Source organism: Symphalangus syndactylus, chromosome 10 (assembly GCF_028878055.3).
Source record: "Symphalangus syndactylus isolate Jambi chromosome 10, NHGRI_mSymSyn1-v2.1_pri, whole genome shotgun sequence".
In the NCBI taxonomy this organism is placed as follows: domain Eukaryota; kingdom Metazoa; phylum Chordata; class Mammalia; order Primates; family Hylobatidae; genus Symphalangus; species Symphalangus syndactylus.
The window spans coordinates 104,983,609-105,001,654 of record NC_072432.2 but is presented as its reverse complement, the minus strand read 5'-3'; the positions used below and the strand labels follow the sequence as shown (position 1 = coordinate 105,001,654).

The following is an 18,046-nucleotide window of genomic DNA, read 5'->3' as shown; positions in this document are numbered from 1 at the left end:
AGTAGGCCATCAAGAAATACATGAGGAATGAAAAACCATTAATGATTAGGTAACATTCAAACAAAGCAGTGTGATTGATGTTTAGTCGTTTCTAGTATTTTTTTCTTTTGATTAATCAAGGGAAGAGCTTCAAACAGAGCTCCTTAGGTTAGATGAAGCCTGCGTTTCACTTCTTTTAAAAATGTTTGCAAATTGGAAACATAAAATATTTAGGCAGGGAATAACAACTAACAAAAGCCAGTGGAATTACCCCAAAAGAGAGGGTATCATGGCTAATAAGGATTTGGAGATATCAGAGAACTTAGAATACAACATGAAAGACTATTTAACTCAGGGTTTCTGATAATGGTTTGGCTGTGTCCCCACCCAAAATCTCATCTTGAATTGTAATCCGAATGATAATCTCCAAGTGTTGGGGGAGGGACCTCGTGGGAGGTGATCAGATGGTGGGGGTGGTTCCCTCATGCTGTTCTCCTGATAGTGAGTTCTCAGGAGATCTAATGGTTTTATAAAGGGTTTTTCCCCACTTTGCTCTGCACTTCTCTCTCCTGCCACCATGTGAAGAAGGACATGTTTGCCTCTTACATGACAGTAAGCTTCCTGAGGCCTCTGTAGCCATGTGGAACTGTGAGTCAATTAAACCTCTTTCCTTTATAAATGACTCAGTCTCGGGTGTTTCTTCATAGCAGCGTGAGAACGAACTAACACAATTAACCTTTTTGTGAGCCATGGATCCCTTTGGCAGTCTGGTCATTAGACTACTCTAAATAATAGCTGTATTGAGATATAATTCCCAAACCTTTTGGGTGATTTTTAGAAAATATTAAAATTAAAATATAAAGGATTACAAAAGGAAGCCATTTTATTGAAAGTTATCAAAATATTAAAAACAAATTTGTGATGTAATTATAGATGTGCTTTATATTAAAGTAGCAGACAATGACTAATATGGTTTCCAGTGCTTTGATGAAACCTCAGATATGTGGTCTTCTGGCCAAGTGTCTGTGATTTCATATTGTGAGAGCATTCATTGTATCCCTGGGGTTGCAGCTCTCTGTTTGCTGTGGCTGAACCAAAACAGAAAGGACATGCTGGTTTCTACAGAAGTTATGATTCCATGAAAGATTTTGAGATGAAGAGTGCTATTATGTTTCAGAGTGCAAAGTGATTTTGGAATATAAAGAATTTCTTTGGACTGAATCATTAATACATAGAAGTTTGTCTTTGACTTGTGTTCCTGAACTATGAAACATGAACATGTGGCCTAATAGTTTCTCTTGATAAATCAACAGTTAACAAATAATATAAATAACTAAAGTACTGATGAACACAAACAGTATTTCAAGATGCTTGCAATTACAATGCAAAACAGAAACGTGATTTCTGTTAGTGCAAAATTACAGGTACAGTTGATAGTGTTGTGATTTGTTGCCTAGACCTTTCATTAAAGGAAGTGCTAGTTTTCTCAAAGGATGATGTAGGCTGATTAAAAAAAAAAAAAAAAAAAAAGACGGGAAGTGCTAATTTTCAATTAGAGGTTAGTAAAAATAAGGATGTATTTTTCTCCCTATGCAAAGTACACGGCCTTCCCAGATTTGATCTACAAATTCCTTTGTGAGGGTTCTGGACTCAGGTCAAGAACCCCTGACATTAGATGCTGAAAAGATTCTTTGGAAGAAATGCAATATGGGCCACATTTTACATATATAAATTATTTTTGAAAGAGCCATCAAAAATCTGGGGAAAAAACACAAGTAGAATCATTATTTCCTCAAGCACATTCTCTTTAAAAACAAATGTGAAAGTGTCATAATATTGAATGCGATTTGTATTACCTATATAATTATGTATTTTAATACCTCAACAATGCCAGATTCTTGTCTTTGCTGGATTTTTTTTCTCCATCTCATTGCTGCAAGTGCTAGTCTTCGTTGCTGTACATTGATTCCAGTCAAAACATCAAGTATGGAACTACTTCCCCATTCATAGTCTTCTTCCTAGAGAATTTGTCCAACAAACCTGAGTTGCTACAGTCTGGGGAGCCACTGTGCAACATACAGGGATCCTCAAGGAGCCCAAAGTCTAATAACTGTTAAAGCTATACATTTAATTGTTATAAATACAGACAGTACTAAGTAAATATTGTTTTATGAGCATGGAGGAAATGTAGATTAGTTTCATATAAGAGTCAAATATATTTGGCTTTTAATTAGAAATCAGAAAAATACCACATACATTTTTAAGAAACAAAATGATACCTATATCTTGGCAACTGGTAAGAGTCAGATGGACAAATCTCACCTGCTGTAAGACTAAGTTCATAAAAGGACACAGTCTCAGAGGAGGTATGTACTGATAACTTGATTATCTGTCTATAGAAGAGATCCCTAAGGGACCCTGATAGGAAGCTTCAAAAACTACATGGTTTTTGAACCTACATGTGATGACCAGTTAGGAACCAAAATACTTCAAGTAATTTGTTTAATAGGCTAGTAGTAAAGATGACAGCTTACAATGAGATAATCTTGAAACTTTCTAAAGAAAATGTTATTTCAATTAAAAACAACACTAACATTCAAATTAAATCATTTAAAAAGTGATTAAAGGTGAATCTGGCTCTGTGAAGTTTTGTTGTTTGGCTTTGTTATTGAAAAAGCTGGTATACTCTAACTGGCCATATTTGGTTATTTCAATTATATGAGCAGTCAGCAAATGTGATGAAATCTGAGATTTACTCTTTTAAGTAAATAAATAAATTTATTTATTTGTCTGTTTCTTTCTTTAGAGACAGGATCTTGATTTGACCTCCTGGGCTCAAGCAATCCTCCCACTTCAGCCTCCTAGGTAGCTGGGACTACAGATGGGAACCATCATGCCCAGCTAATTGTTTTTATTTTTTGTAGAGATGGAGTCTTGCTATGTTGCCCAGGCTGGTCTTGAACCCCTAGGTTCAAGCCATCCTCCTGCCTTGGCCTCCCAAAGTGCTGAAAGTGGCATGAGCCAGCCACTGCCAGCCAACACTTACTTTTTTTTTTTTTTAGATGGGGTCTTACTCTTGTCGCCCAGGCTGGAGTGCAATGGCGTGATCTCGGCTCACTGCAACCTCCACCTCCTGGGTTCAAGTGATTCTCCTGCCTCAGCCTCCTAAGTAACTGGGATTACAGGTGCTCACCACCATGCCTGGCTAATCTTTGTAGTTTTAGTAGAGAGGGTTTCACCATGTTGGCCAGGCAGGTCTCGAACTCCTGACTTCAGGTGATCCACCCACCTCTGCCCAAAGTGCTAGGATAACAGGCGTGAGCCACCGCACCCGGTGGACACTTGCTTTTAAAGAAAAATAAACTTCCACAAATCTGAATACACACCTGCACGAAGTGTCCAGCAGTCCTGCATGCTTCAAGGTAGGAGCGATGAAGCACCCACTTCCCAGCTGCCACTGAGGCTAAATACTTCTCGTTTCGAAGTGGATGTCCCACAACAATGTGTGTACAGCTGGGATCAAAGCACTGCTTTTCTATCACCAATCCACCTTAAGCAGAGAAAAATTGATTGTACTTTATTGATTCCCAACTTCTTTCTAGGAAAAATGTAATCTCAACTATGCATAGAAATTATTTATAAATAAAATGCCCCAAACCATTTAAACCAAAAAAACTTGACTTACTTAGAATTATTTTACTTTATACACATATGTATGTATTAAAATGTTTATTATGAACATTTTAAATACAAAAGTAAATAAAATAATAAAATGAACCCCAACACATACACTACCTAGATTCTAAAATTATCAAAATTGTGCCACCTTTTTTTGCTTAACTACTTAATTTTATTCTGTTTTAATTTTAATTTTTTTGAGACAGGTTCTCACTCTGTCACCCAGACTGGAGTGCAGTGGCATGATCTTGGCTCACCACAACCTCCAGCTCAAGCGATTCTCCTCCCTCAGCCTCGCGAGTAGCTGGGATTACAGGCACACACCACTACGGCCTGGCTAATTTTTGTATTTTTAGTAAAGACAGGGTTTCACCATGTTGGCCAGGCTGGTCTTGAACTCCTGACCTCAAATGATCCACCTGCCTCAGCCTCCCGAAGTGCTGGGATTACAGGCGTGAGCCACCACGCCTGGCCCTGCTTAACTATTTTAAAGCAAATTCTAGATACCATGTTACTGACCCCTAAATATTTCAGTATGCATCTCTACAATATATGGAAATTTTCTTAAACAGCCATAATGCCATTATCAGATCTAATAGGATTAACAAAGATTCTCTGCCGTCTCAGTACTAAATCCTCGTTCAATTTTTCCTGTTTGTCTTCACTTGGATTGTTATAATTAGGATACAAAAAGAAATAGAACATAAACATGAGCCACACACTGTAGTTGGTTATGTCTCTTAAGTCTCAATTACCAAAGCAGTTTTCAAGCACTGAATATGGGTAACCAGGGAGATGGAAGTAAAATAGGGGCATCTGCAGACTTTAAAACAGGAGGAAATTTTCTGTGAGTGGAAATAAGGTCGGGAGACCAACAGAGAAGCTTGGGAAGAAAACACACACAGATAAATAAGAGATGAAGCAGCAGGTGGGAAAAAGCAATAATTGAACCTCTTCTCAGATATAAATGCATGAAGCCTGACTTTGAGGAAAGAAGAAGGCATAAGTAAACATAAGCTTATGTAAAGCATGGCTGTTGATTTATAGCTTAGAGGTTAACTTGACTACTGGTTGGGCAGAGTTAGTTATATCAAGGACTTTTTTTTTTTTGAGATGGAGTCTCACTCTGTCACCCAGGCTGGAGTGCAGTGGCATGATCTCGGCTCACTGCAACCTCCACCTTCCGGGTTCAGGCAATTCTCTGCCTCAGCCTCCCGAGTAGCTGGGATTACAGGCGCCCGCCACCACACCTGGCTAATTTTTGTATTTTTAGTAGAGACGGGGTTTCACCATGTTTGCCAGGCTGGTCTTGAACTCCTGACCTCATGATCTGCCCACCTCAGCCTCCCAAAGTGCTGGCATTACAGGTGTGAGCTACCACACCCGGCCATATCAAGGACTTTCTAAGATTTTAACAGAACATTCAAACTCATGATTTAAGATGACTCTAATAATAATAGCGGCAACACTTTCTGAGCATTTACTTTACGCCAGGAACTATTAAAAGTGCTCCAGATTACTAACTCATTTAATTCTCACAACCATATGAAGGAAGGTTACTATTATTATCTGCATTTATGCACACGAAAACTGGTACAGAGTACCTTACCCAGGATCACAGAGTGACAAAAAGACAAGAAGGTAAAATTCCATATTAATATATAAACATCAATTTCCAATTTTATATAACAAACTTATTCTGTGACCCAGACAACATAATAGACTGATTTATATATTTATCAGTTGGCCACAGTTGCTTCATTTATAAAATGAAGGATTGGGCATGATATCTATTATAATGTCTCTTTGCATTCTAATATCGGAAAACCTCTAGAGTTACAAGACTCTGAATTCCAGCATAATCTGTACTCATCTGCCTCTGCTCCCTGCCCTCTTCTAGATCAATTCTCTGCTAATTGCTATCACTCTTCCCCAAAGTTTGCAGAGATGGAAAAATCTATAGGAGACAGACACTTGAGGCCTTTCATTTTCATAAGTTCTGGGTAAAGCTTAGCAATTCTGACTTATAACCTCACCTAAGTTATCAGGGAACTGGGAAACAAAGTGTTTTATATGAGTAAAGTTTCTAAGAAGAAACAGCCACACCGGGGCCTGTCCTGGGGTGGGGGGAGGGGGGAGGCATAGCATTAGGAGATATACCGAATGTAAATGACAAATTAATAGGTGCAGCACACCAACATGGCACATGGATACATATGTAACAAACCTGCAGGTTGTGCACATGTACCCTAGAACTTAAAGTATAATAATAATAATAATAATAATAATAATAATAAATAAAGCTGTGAGCTTCACCCTCAAAAAAAAAGAGAAAGTTTTTCCAAGTATACAACTGTATTTGACATAAATCTTTTTTTTTTTTTTTTTTTAAAAAAAGCATATCACAGTTCTCCACATTCTTAAAAAGACAGCATTAAATAACATTTAATCTTTTCCTGATACTTCAGGGCCGCTATTAAGAACCATTATTTTGGCCGGGCGCAGTGGCTCACGCTTGTAATCCCAGCACTTTGGGAGGCCGAGGCGGGCGGATCACGAGGTCAGGAGATCGAGACCACGGTGAAACCCCGTCTCTACTAAAAATACAAAAAATTAGCCGGGCGCGGTGGCGGGCGCCTGTAGTCCCAGCTACTCGGAGAGGCTGAGGCAGGAGAATGGCGTGAACCCGGGAGGCGGAGCTTGCAGTGAGCCAAGATTGCGCCACTGCACTCTAGCCTGGGCGACAGAGCGAGACTCCGTCTCAAAAAAAAAAAAAAAAAAAAAGAACCATTATTTTGGCCAGGCGCGGTGGCTCATGCCTGTAATCCCAGCCACTTTGGGAGGCCAAGGTAGGTGGATCACCTGAGGTCAGCAGTTCGAGACCAGCCTGGCCAACATGCTGAAACCCTGTCTCTACTAAAAATACAAAAATACACAATGAGCCACGCGTGATGGCACGCACCTGTAATCCCAGTTACTTGGGAAGCTGAGGCAGAATTGCTTGAGCCTAGGAGGCGGAGGTTGCAGTGAGCTGAGATTGTGCCATGGCACTCAAGCCTGGGAGACAGAGTAAGACTCTGTCTCAAAACAAAACCAAAAAAAGCCCACCAATATTTCTTAATGTTTTATTTTTCCATGCTGAGCTGCCAGATTAACTTCTCTTACTATACTTTTCCTAACTCTATAGAGCTGCTTTGTTCAACAGAGTAGCCACTAGACATCTGTGGCTATCAAACACCTGAAGCACAGTTAGTCCAAATTGAGATGTGTTGTAAGTAAAATACACACTAGATTTTTACTTTATATAAAAAAAACTCACTGATATTTTATCTGATCACATATTGAATGATAAATGTATGTTTAAAGTTCATTTCACTTGTTTCATTTTACTTTTTATTTTTGAGATGGGGTCTCACTATGTTGCCCAGGCTGGTCTTGAATTCCTAGGCTCAAGCAATCCTCCTACCTCAGCCTCCCAAAGTCTGGGATTACAGGTGTGAGCCAATGCATCCAGCCTCTTTTTAGTTTTTAAAATGCAGCTACTAGAAAATTTAAAATGACCTATATGGTTCACATTCTGTTTCTATTGGACAGTGCTGCTGCAGCATACCAGATTGCTCTTTTACTATGCTGCTTCTAGAATGATGTCAGGTGGAGAGCCTGACAACCAGTGGAATAAGAATAATGTTACATAAGAAGGAACTCTCTTCCACACTGAATTTCTTTCTTTTCCCTTTTCTTTTTTTTTTTTTGAGACCGAGTCTTGCTTTGTCGCCCAGCCTGGAGTACAGTGGCGCTATCTTGGCTCATTGCAACCTCCGCCTCCCAGGTTCACGCGATTCTCTTGCCTCAGCCTCCTGAGTAACTAGGATCACAGGCACGTGCCACTACGTCTGGCAAAATTTTTTTATTTTTAATAGAGACAGGGTTTCACCATGTTGGCCAGCCTAGTCTTAAACTCCTGACCCCAGGTGATCCGCCCACCTCAGCCTCCCAAAGTGCTGAGATTACAGGCATGAGCCACCGTGCTCGGCCTCCACACTGTTTCTAACTGGAAACAAACAAAACAAACAAACAAAAAAAAAAAAAAAAAAAAGAGGGAGCTCCTCTCTAGATATTATTAACCTTTCAAGTTCATTAAAATGTGGTTTTATTTATACAGTAAGTCTTTAAAGCTTCATTAGTGAATGGTCAAACAGCACAGAAGATTCTTCAACCTCAACTGCTAGATTCCATTTGAATTTTAAATCCCATGACCTACTGACTTCAGAGCTTTTTAAAATCAAAGTTCCAATGCTGACTCAATGTATAGCCTTAGACAAGTTACCCATGTTCTTTTCCTCTACTTCTAGACTTTACAAATGATATTAACATTGACTACATTTGACTTCCAAATATGGTTATTATATGCGACATTTTTGATTTAAGTAAAACACTGGTACCTAGTTTCTCAATCAGATGGCAATAGTCAATACGTTCTTGAGGATTCAGAGATGATAACTGAAATATGTACTGTTTTTTTAATTCTTCATGAGTCTCCTCTATCGTTATAATCTGGAATGAAAGTTTTATTTTAGAAAAAATTAACATTAAAAATGATCAGATACACAGTTCTTTTACAGTGGTATTTTACTCAGTCTTCTAAGTTATGAAATACACAAATAATAATACAATGCAAAAAACAGTTTTCAACATTTGATGAAGCCTTGACATTGGTATCAACAAATTTCTAATACAGCCTAACAGCAGTATGCAAAAGCTGTATCACCATATCAAGGATCAACAAACCTTTTCTCTAGGGTGTGGAGCCACAGGGGGGTTGGCGAGTGGAAAGGCAATACTGGGGGCTTGAGGCGTAGGGATCAGGTGGCTGTCTTTTATGGGAGTTTCCAGTTCTTCAGAGGTCAGGTGTTTGGGAGCTTCAGTCACACGTATGTTTCCAGGATCACAGACAGCTGAGGACAATAAAATGCTGCAGTGTGACAGGATCCAAATAAGACTAAAAACAAATTCTAGGAAATATTCTCATCTGTCTTAGCCAAGATGAAGTCAAGCACAAACTCTGGAATGTAAAAAGTACAGGCAAAAAAGTATCCTATCTCCAGAACTTATAAATAAATGCATCCCATCTGCATGTAACAATAATAATAATAAAGAAAAAATGCAATTAATTAGCATTAAAGGGAGCAAGTGTGTTATCTGTGGGCTTCTCCCAACATTTTCCTTAAATACCAAGTTTTCATTGTTAAGTGTAACCCAAATTTGTAACATGACAGCAATTCTACACTTGGAGAAAAGCAGAAGCAGAGATAAATCTATGTATCTAATGTAGGGAGGTCATCATGCAATGTGAAAAAAGAAAAGGAAGAAAAAAGATGAGAGATAGGAAAATTTTGTTTTCAAGGTAAAGCTCAAGGAAGAAAAAAAATAGGAGAATTCAGAAAGAAACTCATACAATCCAAAGAACAAATGTAGGTATGTGCTAGGCAGAATTCAAAAGACTTAAATGAAAATAAGATGATAGGAAGAAAAACCAAGCATTAACTCCACAAATACAAAAAGGCCTAGCTAGAATAAAAGAACAATGGCAGACACCATGTCTAGAAAAAAATGCCCAATTCTAAATTTCCAAATTTATGAAAATGTTTTTCAATTTACTGATGAAGTACCTCAATTTACAAATTATTTTTCTGGCTCAAGTTTAAACCAAAACCAGAAATATCTACTAAGTTTTTTTGTTTGCACATTCAGTTCAGAGAACTACAACATGCTCATCTGTTTATTTTTAAGAGGTCAACATGTACTTAATACAAACAAATGCCAAGATTTCTTTTTTGTTACCCTGTTTAGCAATTTCTGAATCACGTAAAGGCTTTTGAAAAGGAGAATCCTCCAAGTTTTGAATGTCAACCTGAAGCTCAGAGTATTGTGTGGGACAACTAGGCCACTGCAAATTGCTGGCGAGCCTTGCTCTCTCCTCCCTTGCTGTAGGGTCATCCCAAATGATCTGTTCATTTTGGGAAGGCTCTGTGTTGACATCAGGTACTGTTTGACGAGACTGCCTAAGGAATAAAAGTGACAGTTTAAATAAACAGCAATAACAAATCCAAACTCATTAAATCCATAAGTTAGACCATAAAAGTTGTGGCTCGCCTTTATATGCCCACCATCTAGCACACAGTATGCATTAAAAATATTAAATAAATGAACCTAGGGACATTTTTTTTTTTTTTAAAAGGCTTAAGGTTTCTTCCAGAAAAGTTATCTGTTTTAGCTAGGAACACATATTTTGACTACATGTCTACAGAACTAAAACTTCAAAGGAGAAATTCAACACTGTCAAGAAATTTTTTTTTTTTTGAGACGGAGTCTGGCTCTGTTGCCCAGGCTGGAGTGCAGTGGTGCGACCTCGGCTCACTGCAAGCTCTGCCTCCCGTGTACACGCCAGTCTCCCGCCTCAGCCTCCCGAGTAGCTGGGACTACAGGCGCCTGCCATCGCACCTGGCTAATTTTTTGTATTTTTAGCAGAGATGGGGTTTTACCATGTTAGCCAGGATGGTCTTGACCTCCTGACCTCGTGATCCGCCCGTCTCGGCCTCCCAAAGTGCTGGGATTACAGGCGTGAGCCACCGCGCCTGGCCAAGAAATTTTTTAAAAATACTAAAGTAATTGGTACATTTAAAAATGTGATTTTCCTTAATTATACAGGTTAGGGAAACAGTGTAATGTTTCAAACACTATGGTTACTTTACTTAACAGTAGTTATATTTTTTAATTACTCGAAATTATAAGCACTATGATTACATGGGAGGCTTGCTCTAAAGGCTGCCTTATCAGAAGGGCCTTTTGGCTATTGGTAACCGCTTTCCAGAGTCTATGGTGGAACAGCAATATGCTGAATTACAGGAAGTGCATTTTATGGTGCGATCGTAATGATTCCACGTGACAGTAAACAGAAGTCCTATAATTTTCTTTATATTCACTCATTCATTCATTCTTAGTAAAAATAATTTACCATAAAACTTACACTGTGGAGAAGCAAAAAACAAACAAACAAAAAACCAAAAAACCAAACACCAAAACCCATAAAACAATTTACCAAAGGAACCCCCAAAGAGTTCCTTTGCTTCAAAAATAAAGAATATAGCCTTTTATTCTCACACTATATTTATTTACTCTGATTTGGTACAGGATTTAGGTTCTCTATAATGATAAAACATGATCTGAAGCATATTAAAAAGCTACTTTACTCAGTACTGAGATAATGAACTGCCTCATGTAATACAGTTAGCATAAGATAAATGCTAGTTTATCTTATACTTAATTCAATTAGTCAACTGAAAATACAAGTCCCATAATTCTTATCACACAATTATAGATTTTTTCTTCTATCACGAAAAAGATGAAGCTATGCAACTGAGCTTAAGTCATATCACACTAGAAACTGTAATCACCTTTTCTAGAAGATAAATTTTACAAGGAGAATACAAAATGCATGCAAAATCCCAACAAAAATAACTTTAAAATTTTATATATTGCATTAGAAAAAGACTCTGAAAAAAATATGTATGTGCTTATTGTTTAATACAAATACTATTGAATACTAATACTAAAGAGCAGAGAGAACTGCCTACTGAATCCATTTCAAATGAGGCAAATTAAATCTTAAAATCATTTCTTTCTCAACGGAGGTAATAAAAAGTATGAATCATGCCTCACTGTGAAGCAGGTGCTGTTGTAAGACAAATCTCCATGTCTACTCCACCTCCGAGTAAGAAATCTAGAACTGCTGGGAGCAAGAGATGGAAGGACAAGCTAGAACAAACAATCTAGTCAGCAGAGAGCCAAAAGCAATAGACAATACTGAAATATAATATTTACTGTTTGGGCTAAATAAGGCCTAGGCGTATAACCCCTTCACTAGTCTTGATATTTAAATTTCTGCTTTTACTGCATATTGGGGGGAAAAAAAGCTAAATTAGGCCAAGCTCATGGAACTGAGTCAGCTGCAGCAGGTACGTAAATCCTTTCTCTCAAGTCATCTAGTGTTTCTTGCCATCAGTGACAGGTACACACCTCAGTGCCTCTAGGACTCTACTTCGTCCACTGCGAGCAGAGCGAGTGCTGTCAGGGGTTGAAGACGCGCTGTTACAAGCACTTCTTGAAAGGGAAGTCCTCTGCCCTTGGGGTTTCACTATTGATGTTGCAGACATTATCTCCTGTAACTGCTTCTGAAAGTTCTCTCTCATCTCTAAGGTCTGTGTCAGAACTTGAAACAAACACAAATACACCATTCAAGGTAAATTCCTCTTTTTTACCATATCTTACATTAACTATTTTGTTTAGACCTGGTTGAACACAAACTTATTGACTTGACATTTACTGAATACCAACTACAGGCTATAGTAATGTACTAAGACTATGAATACTGCAGAACATAAAAAGCAGCCCTTATCACAAGCACTGTATATGAAATAACTAGGAAGCCCTTCAAATACTTTTTTTTTTTTTTTTGGTGATAGTCTAGCAGTGTCGCCCAGGCTGGACAGTGGTGCGACCTCGGCTCACTGCAACCTCCACCTCCCAGGTTCAAGCAATTCTCCCTGCCTCAGCCTCTCAAGTAGCTGGGATTACAGGTGCCCAGCACCATGCCTGGCTAATTTTTGTATTTTTTAGTAGAGATGGGGTTTCGCCACATTGGCTAGGCTGGTCTGAACTCCTGACCTCAGGTGATCTGCCCACCTCACTCTCCCAAAGTGCTGGGATTATAGGCATGAGCCACCGTGCCCGGCCCCCTTCAAAGACATTTCATCAAGACCTGTAGTGATTATCCCTCTGTAAAGCTCCCTGCCTGCTTCTGACTCTCATGGTATGTACTATACTCTGAGATGTATTACAGTCATTTGTGTATGTGTCTGATTTTTCCCAAAGATTCTTTTAATTTTTTAGAGACAGGGTCTTGCTCTGTGGCCCAGGCTGGACTGCAGTGGTATGATCATAGCTCATTATAACCTGTAACTCCTAGGCTCAAGTGATCCTCCAGCCTCAGCATCCTGAGTAGCTGGCACTACAGGTGTACACCACCATGCCCGGCTAATTTTTAAAATTTTTTGTAGAGACAAGGTCTCACTAAGTTGCCCATGCTGGTCTGGAATCCCTAGCGTCAGCAATCCTCTTGCCTTGGCCTCCCAAAGCTCTGAGATTACAGGTGTGAGCCACCGTGCCCAGACTCCTCAAAGGCTCTTGAAAACACAGACCACAATATACAGCCAGCCCTCCACATCCGCCAGTTCTGCATGCATGGATTCAACCAGGTATGGATCAGAAATATTTTAAAGACATAAAAATGAAAAATATCACAATTAAAAGTACCAGTAAAAAAAAAATAACTATTTACAAAACATTTACAGTGTATTAGATATTATAAGTAATCTAGAGATGATTTAAAGTATACAGGAGGATGTGCATTGGTTAAATTCAAATCCTATGTCATTTTATACATAAGGGACTTAAGCATCTGTGGATTTTGGTACCTGAGGTAAGTCCTCGGAACCAATGCCACATGGATACCAAGGGACAAGACAACTGTATTTACCTTTGGTTTTCTTTAAAGCCTAAACTCTGGAGTAAGTATTAAATAAATACATTTGGAATGAACAGAGTGAGACTAACCAAATAGGTAAGTCACAGGGAAAGCTTTGGTAGGTTAGAATGAGTAAGGAAAATAGAACATATTAAATCTATTAAAAGATATCTATGTATAAGGTTATTCAATGCAGTACTATTTATAAAAGCAAGAAGTAGAAATAACCTAAATGCCTATTAAGAATGGATGCCTAAACAAAGTGGGACTATTCATAATGAATACAATACAGTTGCCCAAAAAGAAAGAAAAGGGAAGAAAGAAGGAAAGGGAAAGGAAGAGAAGAGGGAAAGGAGAGGAAGAGGGACAGGAAGGAAAGGCAGGGAAGGAAGGAAGAAAAGCAAGAAAGAAAAAGACTAAAGAAGCTCCTAGTTATCTACTGATATAAAACACTCCCCAAGGTAACAAAAAGATCAGCGTATGAAATAGCATGTATAGTAGTCCACCATTTATTTTTATTTATTTATTTATTTTTGAGACAAGAGTTTTGCTCTTGTTGCCCAGACTGGAGTGCAATGGCATGATCTCGGCTCACCACAACCTCCGCCTCCCGAGTTCAAGCGATTCTCCTGCCTCAGCCTCCCGAGTAGCTGGAATTACAGGCATGCAACCACCATGCCTGGCAAATGTTTTGTATTTTTAGTAGAGACGGGGTTTCTCTACGTTGGTCAGGCTGATCTCGAACTCCCAACCTTGGGTAATCAGCCTGCCTCAGCCTCCCAAAGTGCTGGGATTACAGACGTGAGCCACCATGCCCAGCCTATGTGTTTTTTTTCTTTTTTAATGGGGGAAAAACATATTTATGGCTATATATGCATAAAACAGCTCTAGAAGGATACATAAGGAACTAATAACACTGGGGTGCTGGAGAATAAGGGTGGAAGAAACTCTTCATATGTCTTTTTGTATCTTTAAAACCATGTGGATATGTTAAAATATATTGTACATATAAGAAAACTTTTTTGAAAATCACTCAAAAGAACTGGACCAAAGACTAGATTTTTAAAAATCACCAACTTCACCTACCTTTAATGGAATAGGGCTGTATCATACTAACTCCATAAAAACCTAGTTCCATAAATTTCATCAGCTTTACACTTAAACTACACAAAACTTTGCAAATTATCACTGAATGGTCAGCATGGGACCGCAAATCAATCCTCTAATATATGCTTTGCTTGTATTTAGTAATTTAAACATATTTTACAGCTGGGTGCAGTGGCTCACAAGGCAGGAGGATCCTTTCAGCCCAGGAGTTTCAGACCAGTGTGGGCAAGATGACAAGACCCCATCTCCACAAAAAATTGAGACCCTGTCTCAAAAAAATCTTTTTTAATTAAAAAATAAATAAAATATTTTACCTCCTTTAGAGTCATTCTTTCCATTTCCATTTGATGGTGCTGACTCTTTATTATTGGTGGCCATATTGTCTACATCATTTTCTTCTAAAATCAAAGGATCTGGCTATTGAAAAAGAAAAATTATAAATTCTCAAACCAAGCCACTGTATAAGGTTTCATAGCAATATTTGATTATACCTTTAGCTTAAGAGGGGGTAAATGTATCATCCGTATCTCCTACCTCGTCATCCTTTGTTGCAGACACAGCTGAGAGTAGTCGACTATTACAGAGTCGGCCATCTTGCACGGCACTGATATCCAAGCTCATTTTGGGATTATAAGTATGTGGATAAAGAGATTCAGGAAGATGTTTACACTCTTGGGCACACTGCAATACAATGGTGTGCTTTAAGACAGGATTGACAAAATCTTAATGAATAGATGATGTTAAGTAGGATCAGGACAAGCAATACATTATACTGTAAGATGGCAAAAAGTTCACAAAATTGGTTTGAAAAGTAGTTTACACTGAAAAATTTGCATCATACAAATGACAAATTGTCCTCACGTTTTAAATGTCATATCCACTGAAGTATAAAATCTGAAACCACTCCTGTGCTTTTGCAAAGGTATCAATTACCCTCCAGAGAATACCCAGGAAAAAAAAAGAAATACAGATCTAAACTCTATTGATATGTTAAATTTTCCCGAAATAATTATAAACTTTCCATTCATACCACATTTTTAATTAGTAAAGGGAAATGGAGAATTAGAAAGAGTATCCATTAAAGATTTGTTAAGTATTTAAGGACTAAAGATCTTAAGTTTTTGATGCCAAAGAACTGAAATGTGTACAGTTAACCAAGACTATTAAACTGGCTTCTAGTTCCATTGAGAGTGAAAACTCTTGAGTTAGTGCTCTGAAATAATGTTTGTATACATTTTCAATTAACAGAGAGGGGAAAAAAGCACTGCTTACATCTAAAAGCCAGTGCTCGGAAACAATGTGTACTCCTCTTTCTTTTACAGATTTATACTCCCGATTAGTGTCATTTGGCCGCCCTTGATAGATGAAATGAGTCACTGTTTCATCAAAACTCCACCTGAAATAACCAATACAAAAAAACAAATAACCAAGAGAAACATCCTCATTAGTTTAAGATGATCCTTATTTACTATGAACAGAATATTCTGACCTTCCCAAAACTTTCGGACTACAGTAAACAAGACCATTAAAATGACAGGCTCAAGCCAAGTGAGACATGCCTATAGTCCCAGCTACCCAGGAGGCTGAGGCAGGAGGACACTTGAGGCCAGGAGTTTGAGGCTGTAGTGTGCTATGATCACCCCTGTGAACAGACACTGCACTTCAGCCCAGGCAACACAGCAAGACCCCACCTCAAGAAAAAAACAGTTAAAAAAATGATGACAGGCTCTATCTTTTTGGACAAATTTTATGCATATATCTGTAGGTATATAAATACAGAGAGAGGTTTAGAAGAATATTCTTTAAAATATTACTTTCTTCTTTATGCTTTTCTGAATTGTTTCAATTTTCTTTTATAAAAAGTATCACTTTTACAGTAACCATAAAAGTATTTCAAATTAATAAATTGCAAAGCATCCAACTTGCCCTCCAGTTGCTGGCAGTCACTATTCATTGTATGCCCCAAAACAGACTATATATATTTTACACATCATTATCTCATCCATTCCTCACAACAATCCAAACACTGGTATTATTACATTTATCTTAAAGATAAAAGAACTAAGGGACATGGTTCAGTACCCTGTTCAAGGATATTCAATGAGTAAATGATAGAGATCACTTTGACTTCAAAAGCCATGCTCTTAACTATTATATTATGCTATGATCTCCCAATTCTTCCTATTCAATATTCTCTCTTTTTTTGAGACAGAGTCTCGCTCGTCACCCAGGCTGGAATGCAGTGGCACGATCTTGGCTCACTGCAATCTCCACCTCCTGGGTTCAAGCAATTCTCCTGTCTCAGCCTCCTGAGCAGCTGGGATTACAGGCGTACGCCACCACGCCCGGCTAATTTTTTTATTTTTCGTAGAAACGGGGTTTCACCATATTGGGCAGGCTGGTCTCGAACTCCTGACTTCAAGTGATCCACCCGCCTTGCCCTCCCAAAGTGCTGGGATTACACGCATGAGCCACTGTGCCCGGCCCCTATTCAATATTCTCTTGACCTAGGAAACATCAAGTAAAAACCAAAGGGTAGGTAAAAATTATATTTCTAAATACAATCACCAAAATAAACATAATTTTATCCTTAGGGACACTTAATGTTTTCCATTTTCTAAGTAAGGAATATCTCTGAACTTTTTAAATAGACAAATGAACTAAGAAGCTGGGTGTGGTGGCTCATGCCTGTAATCCCAGCACTTTGGCAGGCCAAGGTGGGCGGATCACCTGAGGTCGGGAGTTTGAGACCAGTCGACCAACATGGAGAAACCCCATCTCTTCTAAAAATACAAAATTAGCCGGGTGTGGTGGTGCACGCCTGTAATACCAGCTACTCGGGAGGCTGAGGCAGGAGAATCGCTTGAACCCAGGAAGTGGAGGTTGTGGTGAGTTGAGATTGTGTCACTGCACTCCAGCCTGGGCAACAAGAGCAAAACTCCCTCTCAAAAAAATAAAAGAACTAAGAATAAGAAGTAAGAAGTACTATTGCTTCCTAAGTTATATTATAAAAATCTCTATTTCCTACTAACCATGTATCCTAAAACATAACAGTAAAAATACACCTTGCCTAATTTGTTAGTTCTCAGAATAACTGTCTCCCTTTCTGCTGTAGTGGTATATTATCAAGATAATTCAGAAAAACAGAGGAGAATTTTTGCCTGAATCAATTTGGTTTACTAGTCAACTCCACTACGACAATATGGAAACCATGAGTTTTAGTCTTCAGAGGCCATTCAAGAACAGACTGTCAGTGGTTGTAGATGGTTTACATCAGAGTTTGGCAAATTTTTTCTTAAAAGGCCAGATGGTAAATATTTTAGACTTTGCAGGCCAAACAATCTCTTTTGCAACTGCTCAACTTTTGTCTTGTATGTGAAAGCAGCCATAGGCAATTTGTAAGTGAAAAGGCATTGCTGTATTCCAATAAAACTTTACTTACAAAAACAGATGAACCAGCCCATCCACCCTTGGTCTAGATCAGTGGTTTCAGCAAAAGTGTTACTTCAGGGGTTATTTTGGACATTTGTGAGGGTGATTTTGGTTGTTACAATGTGTGTTTGTATGTTGAAGGGTGCTACTAGCATGCAGTGGGTAAGGTACAGGATGCTGGAAATTCTGGGGAACAGTCATACATAAAATTATGTCATATCTTGCATGATATTCTAATGTCCCGACAAATTCACGTATGTAAAAAAA

At 38.5% G+C, this 18,046-nt stretch overlaps 1 protein-coding gene across 4 annotated transcripts in view; it reads right to left on the bottom strand.

Annotated features, from left to right (window-relative positions):
- The window catches only part of TOPBP1 (DNA topoisomerase II binding protein 1), a 65,443-nt gene that overhangs the window by 11,585 nt on the left and 35,812 nt on the right, over positions 1-18,046 (bottom strand). For all 4 annotated transcript variants that reach the window (XM_055295385.2, XM_055295387.2, XM_055295389.2 and 1 more), the window contains exons 17-25: positions 15,620-15,743; positions 14,882-15,028; positions 14,662-14,764; positions 11,734-11,926; positions 9,499-9,719; positions 8,446-8,612; positions 8,100-8,211; positions 3,366-3,529; positions 1,860-1,997 (exon numbers count right to left, since the gene is read on the bottom strand). In XM_055295385.2, the coding sequence (XP_055151360.1) occupies positions 1,860-1,997; positions 3,366-3,529; positions 8,100-8,211; positions 8,446-8,612; positions 9,499-9,719; positions 11,734-11,926; positions 14,662-14,764; positions 14,882-15,028; positions 15,620-15,743 (1,369 nt within the window). The remainder of the gene's footprint in view (positions 1-1,859; positions 1,998-3,365; positions 3,530-8,099; positions 8,212-8,445; positions 8,613-9,498; positions 9,720-11,733; positions 11,927-14,661; positions 14,765-14,881; positions 15,029-15,619; positions 15,744-18,046) is intronic.